The sequence below is a fragment of the Notothenia rossii genome (assembly GCF_949606895.1).
Source record: "Notothenia rossii genome assembly, chromosome: 4".
Lineage (NCBI taxonomy): Eukaryota > Metazoa > Chordata > Actinopteri > Perciformes > Nototheniidae > Notothenia > Notothenia rossii.
The window spans coordinates 1,801,721-1,822,523 of NC_136902.1; the positions used below are offsets into that span (position 1 = coordinate 1,801,721).

The 20,803-nt window shown below is 42.1% G+C and overlaps 1 protein-coding gene across 1 annotated transcript; it reads left to right on the forward strand.

Annotated features, from left to right (window-relative positions):
• The first annotated feature begins 858 nt into the window (after window positions 1-858).
• On the forward strand, window positions 859-20,362 carry LOC307035686 (NLR family CARD domain-containing protein 3-like). Its single transcript, XM_079675317.1, has 9 exons — window positions 859-2,522; window positions 7,995-8,102; window positions 9,828-9,906; window positions 10,046-10,253; window positions 10,398-12,204; window positions 12,292-12,465; window positions 18,478-18,624; window positions 19,640-19,686; window positions 19,775-20,362. The coding sequence occupies exons 1-9, from the start codon at window positions 2,497-2,499 to the stop codon at window positions 20,347-20,349; spliced, it is 3,171 nt and encodes a 1,056-aa protein (XP_079531443.1). The 5' UTR covers window positions 859-2,496; the 3' UTR covers window positions 20,350-20,362.
• The last annotated feature ends 441 nt before the right edge of the window (window positions 20,363-20,803 follow it).

Genomic DNA, 20,803 nt, shown 5'->3' on the forward strand with positions numbered 1-20,803 from the left:
CGGAGATTTAGACCTGAGATTAGGGAAGAGCATTTCCACCACAGAAAATAACATGATCTACCTGTAAGTCATTAATATGACATCTCATATGATTTACTATACTCAGATCTAGTACTTGAGTAAAAGTAGAAGTACTCAGATCTTGAACTTGAGTAAAAGTAGAAGTAGCCTACTCAGATCTTGTATTTGAGTAAAAGTAGAAGTACTCAGATATTGTACTTGAGTAAAAGTAGAAGTAGCCTACTCAGATCTTGTACTTGAGTAAAAGTAGAAGTACTCAGATATTGTACTTGAGTAAAAGTAGAAGTACTCAGATCTTGAACTTGAGTAAAAGTAGAAGTACTCAGATCTTGTATTTGAGTAAAAGTAAAAGTACTCAGACCTCTTACTCATTATGCAGATGAAATACAATATAAATAAAATGTTATGTAAGAGCTCTTATTTTGAAGTGCTTCCTGTTTGCTGTTTAGTTTCACTTCGTGCTCGTCGGTCGTGTCGCACCTTCTTCTTCTTCTTCTCTCGAAAGGTTTGTAACTTTTTGTGACTTTAGAGTTTTTAGAGACAACTCTGATTATCAATCATTGCTCAGAGAATAAGAACAACTCTTTAGTTTAACTTTCAGAGACTCAGAGACAGACTTTAACTCTCTTCCTGTTTTTAGCTGAGATACACCTCTCCACAATAACTATTATTATTATTATTATTATTATCAATAATTACTCAGGGAATTACTCAGAGACCCCCTCTCTCTTTATTTCTGTCCTTACTACAGTAACTGTGTGTGTGTGTGTGTGTGTGTGTGTGTGTGTGTGTGTGTGTGTGTGTGTGTGTGTGTGTGTGGTTGTTTCCTATATACAGTCTATTGTTGTTCCTCGTCACATGACCAGCGAAGTATTTAAAGTTAAACATTTCAAAAGTGGTAAAGGTAAAACATTGGAAATATAAAGAGGATTACATTAATAATAAAAATACTTTTTTTAAATACTAAAATAATACATGTGGAAATGTAAACATTAGTATTTAAAGAAAACACTAATGTTCCTCCCTCAGCCACCAGAGGGCGACACATCCCACAGCCTCACTCACAGGTGAACTGATTCATACAATACAATAGAATAGAATTCCTTTATTGTCATCGCACCAGGTACAACGACATTTAAAAAAAAACAACCTCGCAGTGCATTTCCACATAAAACGAATAAATATATATCTACATAAACATATACACACATAAACATATGCTCACACATCCATACCAACATGCATACATGCCCGCACATAATTTAAATACAGTTTACAATATAAAAAACACAGGGATGATATTTTGCATCTCTGATGTCGATCAGTTCATAAGTTAATAACACTATTAAAAAGTAGTGCAGTTGCAAGTTGTAACTGTTCAGTTCAGCGTTTGACAGGGTTCAGTTCTCGTATGGCTCTGGGGTAGAAACTGTTTTTCAGTCGGGTTGTCCTTGATTGAATTGACCTGTAGCGTCTAGCGGAGGGCAGAAGAGCAAACAGGAAGTGTCCAGGGTGTGAAGAGTCTGAAATTATTTTGCCTGCTCTGTTGAGGCAACGTTGGCTGAAGATAATTACAATTACAATTCATTAAAATACAAATCATTTTAAAAATACAAAAATAAAACATTAAAAAACAAATTAAACAGGGATAAGAGTTGAAGAGCAGGACATTCAACATTTTTGAATTACATAAAAACAATTCAAATCCTATAAGAACATATATGAAGTGGAATAAAAAATAATAAGAACATTTTAAAAATACAATAAAAGGTCAAATGGTATTTACATAATGTATGTGGGAGTATAAAGATGAGTAAATACAACATAATAATTAATGTATAAATACAACAGCTACAAAATAAAATGATGAACGTGGACATTTAAAGATTAGAAATGAAAGAAAACAATACGTGAAAATACAAAGAGGAATAAATAAAAGGGAATGTAATAAATAATAATACAATGAATAAATATAGTCAACAGGAGTAGTGACAAAAAGAGCTCACAATAAATGAAACGGTTATAAAAATTACATCAATTCAAGAATATAAATACTATATGAAGTGGAGGAAAAGTACACCATTTACCTCTGAGTAGAAGTACACCATGTACCTCTGATAGTGAAGTAGAAGTACAAAGAAGTATAACATGTAAATACTCAAGTAAAGTACCTCGAAATTGTACTTAACTACAATACTTGTAAATGTACTTAGTTTACACACAACTGCAGCTCAGCATGCACTGGTAACACTCAAACATCTGTGTGTTGAAGCCCAGAGCAGCAGACCTGGACCTGAACCTGGAACTGGACCTGAAGCTGGACCTGAACCTGGACCTGAACCTGGACCTGGACCTGGACCTGAACCTGGACCTGGACCTGGACCTGGACCTGAACCTGGACCTGGACCTGGACCTGGACCTGAACCTGGACCTGGACCTGAGTCCTGCTGTGTTTCCTCAAAGAGTGACCGCTCAATGGAGCCTCAATCTGCTGATGGGGGGTAAGAATCAAACGGACTAAGGGTGGATATCAGGTTACTTATTTTTAATTCCCTGCGCCATCTTGAGTAGCGCCCCATTGCCCTTATTTGTGCCAGAGGGCTGAGGATCGAGGATCGAGGATCAAGGAGCAATAACAGAGGAGCGATAATCGAGGAACCACCAGACCATCCTCGGGTGAAATCTTCAGCACTCGCCCCGCCCCCTTACTGCGTATCAGGTTCAGGTTATTTATTTGTACCCGTAGGTAGATTCTGTTTGCAGAGAAAAAGACAAGGGTTCCTTCCTGACACTAAAAACAAACACAAACAACAGAACCATCTCTAATCAAAGGACTAGTAGAAGTAGAAGTATACCCTGCTCAACCAGATCTCAAAATATTATTTAAAAAACATTTTAAGAAGGAAAACACTAGTACAAACATGGACATTCAAAATTCACAATTAAATAAATAAATAAAAAAAGGCATCTGTGTGACGCTCCTATGATGTGTTCATTTGTGCAATAGCTGCTGGGATAAAACTGTTTTTATACCGCTTCGTTCTACTCCTTGGGACGAGGAACCTCCGGCTCGAAGGAAGAAGCTTGAATTCTGAGTGCAGAGGGTGGGAGTCACCGTCTAATATCGAGCTGGATAACCGCTGTCACTGCCTGAGGTACAGGGTCTCCAGGTTTAGCTGTGGCTCACCAATCAGTCTGCTGGACCACTTTACGATCTGACTCAGAGAGTTTCTGCTCTTTAAAGTCAGGTTACCATGACATTAGTGAGAAAGACAGAATTGACTGGATCAAAGCACGATAAAACATAATCTTCATGGTTTTGTCAATGTTAAAATAGGACAATTTCCAAAGACAGTACAAACGCTGGTGCCCCCTTTTGCACACAGCTTCACAGTTTGGATCAGAGCTCCATTTTGAGTCAATAATTGTCCCCAGATATTTGTATGATTGCACAAATTCTACTTTCTGATTCTGGATTGTTAAGACTTCATGTATGTGGGGATGTCTTCTCAAATCAATGATCATGTCCTTGGTTTTGCTTATGTTCAGTTGGAGATAGGACTCCTTACACCACCTGACAAAGTCGTCAATGACAGGGCCGCTGCTGGTCTCATTGTCCTGGAGCCTACTAACAATTACAGAGTCATCTGCATACTTTAAAATAGTCCTATTTTCCCACCTGCTTTGACACATATTAGTGTAAAGTATAAATAATAGTGGTGAAAGCACACATCCTTGTGGGGAGCCAGTGGAGGAGCTGACTTGATCAGATAAGGTCCCATTCACCCTCACTCTTTGTGTCCTATTGGTTCAAAGAATCAAGAATCCAGCCCATAAGATTCTTGCTTATTTCAAATTGTTCTAAAAGTCTGCCAATTAGAATATGAGCTTGAATTGTGTTAAAAGCAGAGGAAAAATCAACAAATAAAAGTCTAGCATGAGATCCATTTCCCTCCAAGTGTTTAAAAAGTAAGTCAGATAAGGTGACCGTGGCGTCCTCCACTCCTCTGTGAGGCCTGTAAGCAAACTGCATGGGATCGAGTGCATGCTCAGTCTTCCTTAAGATTTCTGCTCTGACTAGTTTCTCCAATGTCTTCATTAGAATTGATGTAAGTGCAACTGCTCTAAAATCATTAAGAGTTTTGGGGCCTCTGGATTTGGGAACAGGGACTACCACAGCATCCTTCCAAACCTTTGGCACATGCTGTGTCTGTAAAGACATATTCAAAATGTAGTGGAACACAGGGCTAAGTTCTTTTGCACAAAGTTTAAGTCAACGACCGCAGATGTTGTCAGGTCCATGACTCTTATTTTACTAAATGGAAGGCCTTTTCCACTTCCCTCTGATCTATGTTAAAATGCTTATTGTCTTCAAGTTTAAGCTTCAGTTCAGATATATTATTACTGAAATCAAATTTGTCAAATCTAGAAAAAAAGTAATTTAGGGCATTTGCAAACTCAACATCTGAATTAAAGCCATCCAGAGTCACATGGCAGCTATTCTTTGTTTCCCGGAGGCCTGTTATGGTTTTCATGCTACTCCAGACTGAGCCAAGGTTGTTTGCAGCCATTTTGTTTTGTAGTTCAGATTTAAAATTCTGTTTAGCTTTCAGAATTTCTATTTTAAGTTCCCTATCAGCATCATGCAGATCAGAGGCACTTCCCTGTTTAAAAGCTTGTTTCTTTTTCTGAATGCTGGACTTAACCGCCTTGGTCACCCATGGTTTGTTATTAGGGTATATTTTAACTTGCTTACACGGAATAATCATGTCTTTACAAAAGGCTGTATATGAGCATGTTACATCAACAAGTTCATCCAAGTCGGCACCACAAGACTCTTTGAACATATCCCAATCAGTGCAGTCATAACATTCCTGCAAACAGGCTACAGATTCTTCTGTCCAGACATTTATGTCCTTTGTCAATGTTTTCTCTCGCTTCAAAACTGTTTTGTATCTGGGCAGTAAATGCACACAGTTATGATCAGCAGAGCCCAGTGGGGGTAATGGGACTGACCTATAGGCTTCCTTACTGACCCATAACACAGGTCTAATGTTTTATCCCGCCTGGTTGGACAGGAGACATATTGATAAAAGTTAGTGAGTGTCTTTTTAAGGGTCACATGGTTAAAATCCCCAAGTATAAAGTTTGGTGCGTCAGGTGAAATTGACTGCAGTTATTGCACCAAATCAAAGATAGTGCTGGAGGCAGAGGTGGCATTTGCCCTGGGATGGATGTACACTATTGTTATAGAAACTTGGGGAAACTCACGGGGCAGGTAGAAGGGACGCAATCAAACAGATAAAAGTTCAACATCTGGGGTGCAAATGAGTTCTCTGACAGTCACAGAGCTACAGTACTGTTTGTTTACGTACAAACATACTCCGCCCCCTTGAGTTTTTCCTGTCACTTCCGCCTTTCGATCCAAAACCGTCAATAAACAGATCGTTGTCCTGGTTACAGTCTGTGAGCCATGTCTCAGTGAAGGCCAAAACACAGCAGTCCCTGAAATTCTTCTGAAACCGAACATTACCCTGAAGCTCTTCAACCTTGTTCCTCAGCGATTGAACGTTCCCCAGGATCATCGAGGGCAGAGGAATCCGAGGGAGCCACTGCCTTCTCATGCGTAATCTTACGCTGCCGCGTTTACCCCGCTTCCTCCTCTGGTGCCCCGTTGCACCACAGGTTTCATTTGGATTCCTCCGAATAATGTCCGGTAACTGTAACGTGGTATCTATCACTCGAGCCAGACTTGCCATGTTCAGTTGCAGCAGCACATCTCTGGTGTACTGTGTCCTCTCCCGGATGACAGCCCCATTGACATCACATGCTAAACATTGAAGGAATACGATCCACAGAATCACAGAATAAAGAATGTCCATTTTGACTAGCGGCGCAGAGAGCATTCAATCATACAGACGCTTTATCGAATAGGTCGGTGGCGCATTAAAAACCTTTCAAACAAACACAAAACAAACAAAATGGAGGACACCAAACTTTTCCCTGCCGGTCGCAGCGTGCGCATGCGCCCAGTGTTGATGGCCACTAACTAACAGGGCCTGTGTATCGCTCACTGATTGGACTCAGTGGAATCAAGGGGTAAGACGCAAGGAAAATACGCAAGTGAGGGACGCAAGGATTGAGGTTAAGAATAGTGAGATGCAGCCTAAAAGCCATTTGAGTTAGTTGGTGTCTGTGTTAAGCTTTTCCGTGTAACCTTCATGAAATCCTGGTTATTAGCGACTTCGATGGGCGTTAACCTGTTAACCTTTTTTTCACGAAACTGTGTCTCAGGGCTTCTTAACATTTAACAACCTATTAATGTGTCATACCCACTTAACGGGAAGAAACTCAGCTAACTAACGATACGAACCATTTTTACCGTAACAAAACACAAGTCTCACAAGAAGCGTCTAAATGAACCCTGAGCGAAAGAATGCTAACGCACTTAGCACAGAACTCACGGTAAAAAAACGTATACTTATCGGATCTGCACAATCAAGACATTAGCTAGCAAGCTGAGATTCCACAGATTCTAGGGGTATAAGTATCATCACTGAGCGATCAAAACTCGCAGTATGGGAAGCGAACCCAGACAACACACAACGTAGCTTTACGGAGCAAAATCGGGAAATATGTCTTACCTTTTGCTGTTTCTGATCAATAGTTGTGTTCAATGGCATTAAAACGATAAAAACGCTGCTGAAGGTTAATCTAATGTGTCTGTGTCACTTTGAAAGGATTACGGATAATCCATCTTCATATGTATGTCAATAACGGAGATTTCATATATAGCTGCTACGATAGCCATAGTATGACAGCTTCCTGTTTTGGGCATTCTGGCTACGCATCACTCTATTCACCAATGGTAATGTTTGGATGGATTTTAGGAACTTCCCTCTCGATTCTATTGGCTCTAACAGTTAAAAAGAGGTGTCAATCATCAAAATCGACCGAGGGGGGCCAGAGATATGGAAAATGCACCCAAATGACCCCAGAAGTGGGTTTTTTTCTAAACCTCTCTAAAAAGGTCAAATGTCACTTGTTTTGCTTCAATCTTGATACAGGGTACTTATTATATGTTATAGTTTGGATTCCTAAAGCTTTTAGTCTACTATCCCATCATTCAAGGGTGGTTTTCACTATAAGTAATGGTTTATTTTTGGACGGACACAATACTTTACATGTTTTTACTATGTTCAATCTGAAATTACTTTAAAATAAAAACATCTATATCGATTCTGACTCTTCTACATCCAACTCACAGGTTTATCATTACTTTGAGAAAAAAGATGATTCATTTACTCCTTTTAGGGAAGATATGGTCATTTTTTCTGGGAATGTCATTTTCGAGCCTGAGACCTGAAAGCAGGCTCAGGGGTTAACAGGTTAAGTGAACTGCAGTTAGCATCCTGGACATGAACTCAGTGACGTTCTCCACTAAAGAGATGTGTTTACGTTAGCTTCACACTGCTGGCTGTAGGGCAGCTGAAGAGACGCGAGGCACTTTGGAGATAAACTTCACGTCTTTAGGATTTACTCTGAACATCTTCCAGAGTCCTTCACATAGAGAGCAGTCCACCGGCTGATAGAGGAGACTCAGAGAGTCTGGAAGGTTCATCTGTTGGGAAACACAGAGCGATTTATAACATTACATTGAAAAGAGTGACTTTAGATTTAACATATTTTCATCAGTTTTTCTCCAGCGGTTCAATGTATGGGCGGTGGTAGCAAAGTCCGTAGGGACTTGGCTTGGGAACCAGAGAGTCACCGGTTCAAGACCCCAGAAGACCAAGTGCTATCCAGGTGTCCCTGAGCAAGGCAGCGTTCCCTACACTGCTCCCCGGGCCCGTACATATGGCAGCCCACTGCTCCTAACACTAGGATGGATCAAATGCAGAATGTACATTTCCCCTCTGTGGGACGATGAAGAGCTCCTTCTTCTTCTCTTGATGCATCTGTTTCTGTTTCAGGGTCCAGCAGCAGAGACCAGACTCTCCCAGCTGTCTGTCCTTCAAGAGCGACCGGTCGAAGGAAGCCATCATAAACTTTAAAGGAGGACCTCCATCTGCTGATCAGAAGTAAGCTGTAACTCATAGTAACGAGTAGCTGAACGCTTCTGCCCATTCATTTTGAATGGGGTGATGGCACGCTTCGCCGAACTGCATTGCGATGCTCGCTAGAAAAGTTGAGCAATGTTCAACTTTTGAAGCTTCGGCGGAAGCGTCAGCCAATCGAATCATCTGCCAGTACAAGCTCTAGCCCAGGGGTGGCCAACCCGCGGCTCTTTGCCCAGTTTCATGCAGCTCTTCAGTTCATATGGAATTGTATGTGTGAGTGTGGGGGAGAGACACGGACTCCTGACAGTTAAACCTGATACTTAGTAGGTCTGTTAAGGGGATTGAATGATCATTCTGACGTACTTTCGTCCCGGCTCTCCCTACGTGTGTGTGTGGTGTCAGGTGTCAGTATGAGAGGATGACAGCGCGTCTAATTTTGATGTGGCCCAAGAGCCAATCACAATAATACCTGCGATGCAGTGAACCAATCACCTTTGAGGGGGGGAAAACCTATCGTTGATTAAACACTATCTGACCATGAACTGAGTTTGATCCTAAAATGGCAGGGAAGAAATGCTAAGCGAAAATATGAAGACGAACATAGGACGTTTTTAGTAGAGTGGGAGAGTTCATGTTTTTTTATCGAACGCAAATGCAAGCCATTTTGCCAGACCCATTTCAAGGCTTCAAATCTTCAGCGCCATTTCACCTTCCCAAAAGGTACGGAACTTCGCAAGCAGAAGATAAACACCTTGAAAAGTCAGGCAGAAAAGCAGACACAGTTCTTAAAAAAAATAACGAAGCACTTTTAAAGTGAGATAAAAAACCTTTTCGATTTTGTTTACTGAGAGTTTGTGTGTGAGTGCACACAATGATCATTGTTATGTTGTTATGTTAACTGGCCTCTGAATACTGGTACTGTCTGTCTGTCTGTCTGTCTGTCTGTCTGTCTGTCTGTCTGTCTGTCTGTCTGTCTGTCTGTCTGTCTGTCTGTCTGTCTGTCTGTCTGTCTGTCTGTCTGTCTGTCTGTCTGTCTGTCTGTCTGTCTGTCTGTCTGTCTGTCTGTCTGTCTGTCTGTCTGTCTGTCTGTCTGTCTGTCTGTCTGTCTGTCTGTCTGTGTGGGTGGGTGGGTGGGTGGGTGTGTGTGTGTGTGTGTGTGTGTGTGTGTGTGTGTGTGTGTGTGTGTGTGTGTGTGTGTGTGTGTGTGTGTGTGTGTGTGTGTGTGTGTGTGTGTGTGTGTGTGTGTGTGTGTGTGTGTGTGTGTGTGTGTGTGTGTGTGTGTGTGTGTGTGTGTGTGTGTGTGTGTGTGTGTGTGTGTGTGTGTAGGAGGAAGAAGAAGAAAGTAAAGGAGCACAGAGAAAGGCTGAGAACAAAAGAGAGAAGGAAGGGGGGGTGCACGCGTGACTGTGAAAACAAAACCGTGTGCTTTTGTGTCCGGGGCGGGAGATTCATGTGATTGGTTGTTGGTCGAGGTTCAGCCTTCAGATTGGTCTGTCCTCTTCCTGATGAACAGCTGTTAGCCAGCTGCAGAGTCCAGTCTCTATCCACACAGCCACGTTCCAGGAAGACCAGAATGAAGGATGGACAGAATCCTCTTCAACAGTAGCTGGAAATAAATATTCCTGTAGTGCAAAGTTCCCGCTGACGCACAGGACCACCAGCCTGTTTCCCTGTCCTCCTTTACCCTGAGTGTGTCTCTGTGTGGACAGACATCATGTGAGCTAATGCTTCATGGTTCCTCCACAGAGGGGACCAGGAGAGCTGGGAGGTTCCCGGTGGTCAGTCTGCCCAGCAGCATCAGACACAGCTGGACTCCATATTCACGGTGAGTACATGTACTACAGATACTTGACCTCTCTTCTGTTCATAGTCATCTCCATTCTGCACTTTCAGAGAGTCAGTCTGTCCGGATCTGATGTTTGGATCCATGGTTTATAGTTTGTGTCCTTCATGTGATGTTCCAGCTGCTGGAGGACCACATCGTCACCTTTGTGAAGAGCGAGCTGAAGAAGATCCAGAAGGCTCTGAGTTCAGATTACCCAGAATACTTAGAGGATCAGAGTGAGGATGAGGATGAAGAGCAGAGGAGGAGCAGAGAGGCATTCCTGAACATCACACTGCACTTCCTGAGGAGCATGAAGCAGGAGGAGCTGGCTGACCGTCTGCAGAGCAGTAAGAGGGTTTCTATAGAGAGTTAACACTCTGGATAAATGTCTCCTCTGCTGATGTCTCAAGAGACCAACATATATCCATACTTCATTCAGAGAACCAGAGTTACAGTGTGACCTCATGATATTTTGTTGTGTGTTCTTTCAGGAACTCGTGCTGGAGTCTGTCAGCGTAAACTTAAGTCCACCCTGAAGGAGAGGTTCCAGTGTGTGTTTGAGGGCATTGCTAAAGCAGGAAACCCAACCCTTCTGAACCAGATCTACACAGAGCTCTACATCACAGAGGGGGGGTCTGCAGAGGTCAATGCTGAACATGAGGTCAGACAGATTGAAACAGCATCCAGGAAACCAGACAGACCAGAAACAACCATCAGACAAGAAGACCTCTTTAAAGCCTCACCTGGAAGAGATGCACCAATCAGAGCAGTGCTGACAAAGGGCGTGGCTGGCATTGGGAAAACAGTCTTAACACAGAAGTTCACTCTGGACTGGGCTGAAGGCAAAGCCAACCAGGACATCCAGTTCATATTTCCATTCACCTTCAGAGAGCTGAATGTGGTGAGAGAGAACAAGTACAGCTTGGTGGAACTTGTTCATCACTTCTTCTCTGAAACCAGAGACGCAGGAATCTGCAGGTTTGATCAGTTCCCGGTTGTGTTCATCTTTGACGGTCTGGATGAGAGTCGACTTCCTCTGGACTTCCTCAACACTGACATCCTGACTGATGTCACAGAGTCCACCTCAGTGGATGTGCTGCTGACAAACCTCATCAGGGGGAAGCTGCTTCCCTCTGCTCGCCTCTGGATAACCACACGACCTGCAGCAGCCAATCAGATCCCCCCTGAGTGTGTGGACATGGTGACAGAGGTCCGAGGGTTCACTGACCCACAGAAGGAGGAGTACTTCAGGAAGAGGTTCAGAGATCAGGAGCAGGCCGGCACCATCATCTCCCACATCAAGACCTCACGAAGCCTCCACATCATGTGCCACATCCCAGTCTTCTGCTGGATCTCTGCTTCAGTTCTGGAGGAGGTGTTGAAAACCAGAGAGGGGGGAGAGCTGCCCAAGACCCTGACTGAGATGTACATCCACTTCCTGGTGGTTCAGTCCAAAGTGAAGAACATCAAGTATGATGGAGGAGCTGAGACAGATCCACACTGGAGTCCAGAGAGCAGGAAGATGATGGAGGCTCTGGGGAAACTGGCTTTTGAGCAGCTGCAGAAAGGCAACCTGATCTTCTATGAGTCCGACCTGACAGAGTGTGGCATCGATATCAGAGCAGCCTCAGTGTACTCAGGAGTGTTCACACAGGTCTTTAGAGAGGAGAGAGGACTGTACCAGAGGGACAAGGTGTTCTGCTTCGTCCATCTGAGCGTTCAGGAGTTTCTGGCTGCTCTTCATGTCCATCTGACCTTCATCACCTCTGGAGTCAACCTGCTGTCAGAAGAACCAACAACCTCCTGGCTGCCTAAAGTATTCAGACCCAAACCTAAACTAACAGATCTCTACCAGAGTGCTGTGGACCAGGCCTTACAGAGTCCAAACGGACACCTGGACTTGTTCCTGCGCTTCTTCCTGGGTCTTTCACTGCAGACCAATCAGAAACTCCTACGAGGCCTGCTGACACAAACAGGAAGTGGCTCAGAGACCAATCAGGAAACAGTCCAGTACATCAAGAAGAAGATAGATGAGGATCTGTCTCCAGAGAGAAGCATCAACCTGTTCCACTGTCTGAATGAACTGAATGATCGTTCTCTAGTGGAGCAGATCCAACAGTCCCTGAGTTCAGGAAGTCTCTCCACAGATAATCTGTCTCCTGCTCAGTGGTCAGCTCTGGTCTTCATCTTACTGTCATCAGGAGAAGATCTGGACGTGTTTGACCTGAAGAGATACTCTGCTTCAGAGGAGGCTCTTCTGAGGCTGCTGCCAGTGGTCAAAGCCTCCAACAAAGCTCTGTGAGTACAGAGATCATTTGATTTAGAGAATCAGTTATTAATACACTGCTGTCTTCTGAATAACTGTTGTCCTCATCGTCTCTTCAGGCTGAGTGGCTGTAACCTGTCAGAGAGAAGCTGTGCAGCTCTGTCCTCAGTCCTCAGCTCCCAGTCCTCTAGTCTGAGAGATCTGGACCTGAGTAACAACGACCTGCAGGATTCAGGAGTAAAGCTGCTGTCTGCTGGACTGGAGAGTCCACACTGTGAACTGCAGACTCTCAGGTCAGAGACCAGAACAGTTTGACTCAGCCAACAATCAGCCCTGCTGTGTGGTGTGGGAATACCATCATCAATAACATCATTCAAGAGAAACACAACACAATATATCAGTCACAATTCACTAAATGGTTCTTGGCACAAACTTCTTTCAAGTTCAAAAACATCCCCCCTTGTGACACACAGAAACAAAACAAAGGGCTGGGCCCCTCACTAGAGGTGAGGTATATTGCCTCATAGATCAATCAAATGTAGGTAAATGAATCTTGATACTTGAATATGCTTTATGAAAAACACAGCCTACAGATGTAGCGATTCATTTCAGAAAGTTTGAAACGCGAGGGCCGTGATTGGTACGTGATCTGCCCTCGCTCAAGGGAAAACCTCCAGCTTGACTTGAGACCGCCCCCGTGATAGATAAATGTAATTATAATGAAGCCAGCTGCAATGGATCATTGATCCACCAGGGGGTGCAGTGGGGTTCCACACTGGAGCTCATGTGAAATAAAGTCAGATACAGTACGCTGGATGTACAGCGGAACTTTGTTAAGATCCATATGTCACGGATATCATACTCTGTGCTAAATAAGACACATGTAATCATTTACAAAACATCACCATGTTGTTATTTAACTAAATAATTTTGTTATTCGAAAAAAACGAACGGGAGGAAATGCAGCCCGGCTCTCGATTTTTAATCCTAATTTAATCATCATCTTCACCACGATCATTTATGTTTATGTTCGCCGAATTGACATGAAATCACTGACATATATGAATATACTGTATTCAACTTCATTAAAACGTTATTAACGTGCCTAAACTCAGTAATTCACCAAAAATATGTATATTTTAATGGAGTTTCGTCGGTCGATCAGGATCCCAAAGCGTGGCGGAGGGATCCTCATCTGGATGAAGGGTGTTATTTTCCCCATAAGGAACAAGTCGCTGCAAATTATCCCGCTTATCACACGGCCACATTCTCAACAAAGTAACGACATGACTCCCAATATTAATTGAAATGCTTTTATGGATTTAGAAAATGTTTTTATTGATTAAAAAAATAGTTGTATGTATTGATTTAAATTCACATGCATCCGCTAAGAAAAATAGTCCGTTGTTACCGTTTTTTAAACAGTCTGAATGAAACGGCAGCTCTCAGCTGTGTATTTACACAACTAATGGCCCATCAACCACAGCTCTCTCCCCCCCTCCCCCCCTGATCTTTCTTCTCCAGCAGCTAAATGAACAGTAGGTTACTCTGAGTGACCATAGACTGTATGTGACAAGCTTACAGTTAGTGACGTAACAACACCATCAAAGCTGTTGGGTTGAAAGCAATACGGGAGGTAAAAATAACTACAATAATTGTGACTTATTTATTGTGGCTTTTATGTTTTTAGGTATAAAATGTAATTCAGGCTTATAGTTCACCCTTCTCTAAAAGCCTTCAACAATGACAATATTCATAGTAATTGAATAAATCCTTCCAACACACATTGTAAAAAATAGCCTACTGTAAGTTAAGAAATCATTTCAATATGTACATCTTCTGATGTAACAACAAGAACATTATACATAGTAACATAGCTGAACATGGTATTGCACATTTAGCTTTGAGTGTTACTGACCTGAGATGTTTTTATTACATGAATTAAGGTGACTGAGGCTTTTTAACATACAGGGATGCAAACTCATCAGGTATGAAAAAGGTGACAAGGATCCGAGCCCCCGGCCCCCCCACCCCACGGAATGACAGAGGATTTTAGCAGAACAACTAAAGCAGCAGTGTTAACAATAACAGAAACGCCAAAGAGTCACATAATAGAAATATATAAAAGCATTTATTTTAATTGTGTAGCAGTCAGTTTATAATTTTGGCAGCACTGTTGAGCATTTTGAAAATGTATTTTCATGCCTCTGTGCAAGGCTTAGTCTTTCTATCTTTATAGCCACATGGTGTAAAGTAACTAAGTTCATAAACTCAACAAGTACTATACTTGGGCACAATTTTGAGATACTTGTACTTTATTTAAGTATTTCAATGTTTTGCTACTTTGTTCTTCTACTCCACTACAGTTCAGAGGTACATGGTGTACTTCTCCTCCACTACATGTATTTAATACTTTTAGTTACTTCTCAGATGTGGATGAATGATGTGAAATCTAATCAAGTGTTGAATCAGACTTTAGTTCCACCTGGAGTAAATCCACCAGCTACCCTGCAGTATACAAAGTCATTCAGACTAGCTGCACCTTTACCAGCTTTGAGAACACTTTCATGATCAATCATTATAAAACATATCATATCTATTATTCTGAAATGGACCAATCTGCACAATGACTACTTTTACTGTCTTTCACTATATTTTGATGAGAATACTTTTCTACTTTCACTTGAGGAACATTTGGAATGCAGGACTTTTACTGAAACAGAGTATTCCTACACTCTGGTACTTCTACTTTTACTCAAGTACAAGATCTGAGTACTTCTACTTTTACTCAAGTACAAGATTTGAGTACTTCTACTTTTACTCTAGTACAAGATCTGTGTGCTTCTACTTTTACTCTTGTACAAGATCTGAGTACTTCTTCTTTTACTCAAGTACAAGACCTGAGTACTTCTACTTTTACTCAAGTACAAGATCTGAGTACTTCTACTTTTACTCAAGTACAAGATCTGAGTACTTCTACTTTTACTCAAGTACAAGATCTGAGTACTTCTACTTTTACTCAAGTACAATATATATACTTATACCACCTCTGTTTATAGCCTATGAAAAAAACTATTAGAAATAGAAGGCTAAAGCTAACGTTAGCAGATAGTGACAATGTATGCTAGCTAGCTAGCTCAACGATTCCTTAAATAATATTGCCACAGAAAAACTTTTCAGTGCACATCACGCTCTGCCGCTCCGACAGGGAGCTCTGCTCTGAACACCTGAACGGCCCGTTCTAACAGCTGTTCACCAGCGGTCCAGTCTGTGCCACAGTGACTCCGGACGCGCAGTTAATATTAACGAACGCACCCGTAGGTAATGTAGCTGCTGAAGCTAGACCATCATCACGGAGCAGCAGAGGCTTATTATACATCATGAGCAGAGCCGACAGGCAGGAGGACTCGAGCACACAGCTCGTACTTCATTATAATATATAAAAACAGAACACCATGCGTGTCATGATGGCACATAACAGCTCACGGCCGCAGATTACTCCGGGTCCCAGCCCCCCCCATACCCCAAAAATATTTGTATTGCAGATCTACATGAATCACACAAACGACTTATTTTGGATTCAAAACGGCGAATTTTGCCGAAAGGTGAAAAGTTTGCATCACTGAACATAGACAGAGCACAACTGAAACATAACATCTGAAATGATGTAACAACATAATACACTTGTGGGGATGCTTGGGATGTGAGGAGTGAGGGACACGGCTTAGAACGGGCGTGTCGCCTGGCAGGACAGGAGAGTGTGTGCACCAGTCTGCCTTGATCTATGAATTCATGTCCGTGACACTCACTGCTGCCCACAGCTGTTTCATAGAAGGAAATTCCTTCACTTCATGAAAGTGTTTTAACCACACACACCTCTACACACACATGACGGGTGTTATTTTCCCCATAAGGAACAAGTCGCTGCAAATTATCACGCTTATTACACGGCCACATTCTCAACAAAGTAACGACATGACTCCCAATATTAATTTAAATGCTTTTATGGATTTAGAAAATGTCTTTTATTGATTTAAAAAATAGTTGTATGTATTGATTTAAAAAATAGTTGTATGTATTGATTTAAATTGACATGCATCCGCTAAGAAAAATAGTCCGTTGTTACCGTTTTTTAAACAGTCTGAATGAAACGGCAGCTCTCAGCTGTGTATTTACACAACTAATGGCCCATCAACCACAGCTCTCTCCCCCCCTCCCCCCCTGATCTTTCTTCTCCAGCAGCTAAATTAACGGTAGGTTACTCTGAGTGACAAGCTTACAGTTAGACACAACACTGTCATTGCAAGTGACCCTCAGTTAGTTGACTTTTATGTTCAACTGCTAAATTCGTTACTGATAGAAAAGGGCTTCTACTGTACCTAATTACCTTAACACTAGAACCGCCAGAGGTTTTTGTATAGGCCTACCTAAACCCGTCAAATCCCGCTATTAGAATGCAATTTTTAACAACATAGGGTGCTACATAACACACTTTCAGGAAAAGTCAGGGACTGGGAGACTTTAATATTTTATTGAAAAAAAGTTACATTGCACACACACAACACACATCACACAAATTGACCCGATTGGCGGTTCTAGTATTAAATAAACTCACTAATTAATGAAACCAGTTCAATACGCATTATTCTTATTCTTATCATTCTTTATGAGCGCAGAAATAGTCTTAAAATCAGATCTGTTTTTTAAATGAAATCTGACGGCAGGCAGTTAGCTCTGATCACCTATGACAAATGCGCCGCACCTAATCGCTGGCCATTCAGCCACAGACACTGTTCGAAATGGGGGGGAGCTAGGAGGAGCTTGGCTCCCCCGAAGAGGGAGGGAGCTTCCCTGAAGGCTGACTTTGAGATAAATAGGGGGAGCCCAAAACAATCGTGCATATTTGTGTCACACAGATTAGAAATGTTGAGTTTCTGTAAATAACAGTTCTTGAAATAAATAATAGTTATTGTTCATTACAGTTTCTGAATATTTGTTTTATAGTAGAAGAGTGTTTTTATAGCAATTGATCGCATCCGCGCTGCTGCGCCAGTCAACAGAGCGTGCGTGTGACATATTTAGTAGCAGGATGTGCTCTGAATAATAGGGCTCCCCGAAAGCAAATGGGTAATTCGAACACTGACAGAGCTCCCTCTATACAAATCAAACTGTAGAAGGTGTGAAAGCACCTATTGTTTTAAATAATGGTCTGAATGTGACCTGTGAGCCTTCTGAATTACCGTGGGACAGCACATTCTAAACTAAAATGTTCAATCAATAAAGTAACATCTTATCTTATCTTAATAATATCTTCATATTAATAATAATAATAAATCATACAGTATGTGTCCGAAAGGGAGCAGGAGGAAGCAAACACAAAAATATACTGCATATTAAAGCAAACGATTGTAAAGGTTAAAGTATGAGCATAACAAATAAAGAAGTGTAATGTAAACATTCACATTATAATTATGATTATTTAATATATAAAGACTATATATTATTGAATTACAAGATTAGATATACTTTAGTTGATCTAAAATATTGATTTGTTCAAATGCTCTTCAAAACACAACTGAAAGTCCATGAAGCTTGTCTTTCTGTATTTGTGAATGAAGCGCCATCTCCTGGTTAAATCCTGAAATAGAAAATCTGGCAACGCCCTCTTGGAAAATAGTGGGAGGGCTTAACATTCCTCTATACTGGTCTTTGGCAGGCCGTAGGCAGGAAGCTGTAAGCTGGAGTCTGAAATGAAGTGCTCCATCTGTATATCCAGCTCTCCAGAGGGTTTACTTCACTTTGTTGGCGGCTCATCCGTTAACACAGAACCCTCAGATTGATTATAATAAGGAGAAACAGGAAGGGTTTGTAAAGCAAATCAGTTATTGGGCTTTTTTTTACCAACTCACTAAATGCTTTCAACTTGAATTGACTGAATTTATTTGTACATTGGGCTTATGAACACATAAATACTTCTGTTTATATATATATGTATATATATATATATATATATATATATATATATATATATATATATATATATATATGTTTATATATACATTTAAGAAGTACAATATAAGAAAAGCACATGTTTCTCTCTAGTCTTTCTTCACATTATTCTCTATTCCTTTGTTTTATGATCTGTTCATATCAGTAAGACCCTTACCATGTCTGTCCAGTTGAACTGTGAAGCAGTGACTGGAGTTGTAGGTGTAGAGATGACCCAGAGGTGATGCAGTAATAAGCCCCGCCCCTTCCAGTCCTGGACCCTCAGATGATCTGACGGCTTGTTTGTGTGTCTGCAGGCTGTCAGGCTGTCTGATCACAGAGGAAGGCTGTGATGCTCTGGCCTCAGCTTTAAACCCCTCCCATCTGAGAGAGCTGGACCTGAGCTACAATCACCCAGGAGCCTCAGGGGGGAGGCTGCTGTCTGCTGGACTGGACACGCTCAGGTATGGAGAGGCTCTCAGTCTGATAGAGGAGGTAGAAACTGGCTCCTATGACCTGAAACACCCAGAGCTGATAGACCCTGACTCTTCACACTGTCTGCCGTCAGCTGTTAGCATCAAACACACATGTTCCACAACTGAGAGGAGACCCCCCCTCAGTGGGTCAATGTTCATCGTGGAACCACCAACAGAAACAGAGTGGGGGGTTTCAATGTTCACACAGATTTAGCACAGGAAGTGACATCATGAATAAATAAACTGATTCATTTCCAGATGTTTTATTCTGAGTCCTAGCAAACGGCCAATCAGAAGAACCTCCCCTGGAATGAAAATAATGATGTATTAGTTTCAGTGTTGGGAGTAACGTGTTACAGTAATCAGATTACATTTGTCTGTAACGCGTTACTGTTGGTTCAGCAGTAATTCCATTAGATAAGAGAAGATAGTACTTTATTGATGCTCAGCACTAAATGATCTCGTTGCCTGCGTTACGTTAAGCTCTTCAACTTTCTGAATAACGGGAGGACAGAAAAAGCAGAGATGAACAGGCGCAGCAAACATCGTGGAGGACATGTTGCCCGTTTCATTACATCCATGGTTTCCACGGTGGAATCACCATCTTTCTAAAAACATATTGAGCCAGAGATACGTAACAGCAACAAGAACAAGAACCGGGGGGGTGAGAGAGTCTGGGGCCCCTCAAATCCAGAGAGATCCACACAGAAAGCGTTTTTTATATAAATGTAACAAAACTCAAACATGTTCAAACAGATTCAGGAATCAGAAATCAAGAGAAAAGATAAATATGAAGCGCACAGTGAACCAAAGAGAAACCCATATTTCCTGATGCACACAAACGCTGCACACAGGAAGCATGCCCCCACCTGATCAACACCTGGAGAGGAGATCATAGACATCATGAAAGAGACACCTCAGTGTTTGTAGATGTTTCTGGAGGCAGACTGAGGTGGACATATCAGATCCTTTAAAGACTAACTGACCCCCCCTCTGCTCTCAGCCTGGAGCCTGCTGCAGTCCGGTTCTTGAGGCCAGGTCTCAGGAAGTGTAAGTGTGTTTTTAATCATGAACATCTTCACACTGGGACATCACAGGTACTTTAATCACCTTTAATACCTGCTGTGTCTCTCATCAGATTCCTGTGGACTCACACTGGACTCAAACACAGTGAACAGATTCCTCCAACTGTCTGAGGACAACAGGAAGGTGACATGTGTGGAGGAGAATCAGAAATATCCTGATCATCCAGAGAGGTTTGTCTCCTGTCCTCAGCTGATGTGCAGAGAAGCTCTGACTGGTCGCTGTTACTGGGAGGTCAAGTGGAGAGGAGAGGTTTATATATCAGTGACTTACAGAGGAATCAAGAGGAGAGGAGGCAGGGAGGACTGTTGGTTTGGATGGAATGATCAGTCCTGGAGTCTGGAGTGCTCTGGTGGGAGTTACTCTGTCAGGCACAATAAGGGAACAACACACATCTCCTCCTCCTCCTCCTCCTCCTCCTCCTCCTCCTCCTCCTCCTCCTCCTCCTCTCGTAGAGTAGCAGTGTATCTGGATCATCCTGCTGGCTCTCTCTCCTTCTACAGAGTCTCCTCTGACACACTGATCCACCTCCACACCTTCAGAACCACATTCACTGAACCTCTCTATGCTGGGTTTGGGTTCTGGTCACCTGGTTCCTCTTCAGTGTCTCTGTGTTCTCTGCAGGAGTGACCCCCCCCCCCCCCCCCCCCCCCCCAAAGAGAGGGGCTGGTAATAAAAGTGTAAAACTAAGATTTCTGAGACTTTCAGAAAAAGTCAGAATTCTTAGATTATCTAAATAAATTCTGTTTGTTAATTTTCTTTTTAAATAAATCTAAATGTTGAGATTTCAGAAAATAAAAGTTTCTCAAAAAGAAACCAGAATTGTAAGATTTTAAGAAAACTCTCAAAATAAAAGTCAGTCTTTGCAAAGATGAAACTCAGAAAGAGGTTGAATACCAACAGGAAGTCCATTCTGATTTATTTCCACACGGAGGCTTTTATTCTGAAACTGCAGGAAAACCTCCATTTCTCCCAAAGTCTTCCCACCATCTGTAGTTTGTGAACACGTGACATCACTTCAGTTTGAATGGCAGCAGTAAAGGGTTACTGAGGCTCGTTGAGAACAGGTCATAGTGACGAGTTC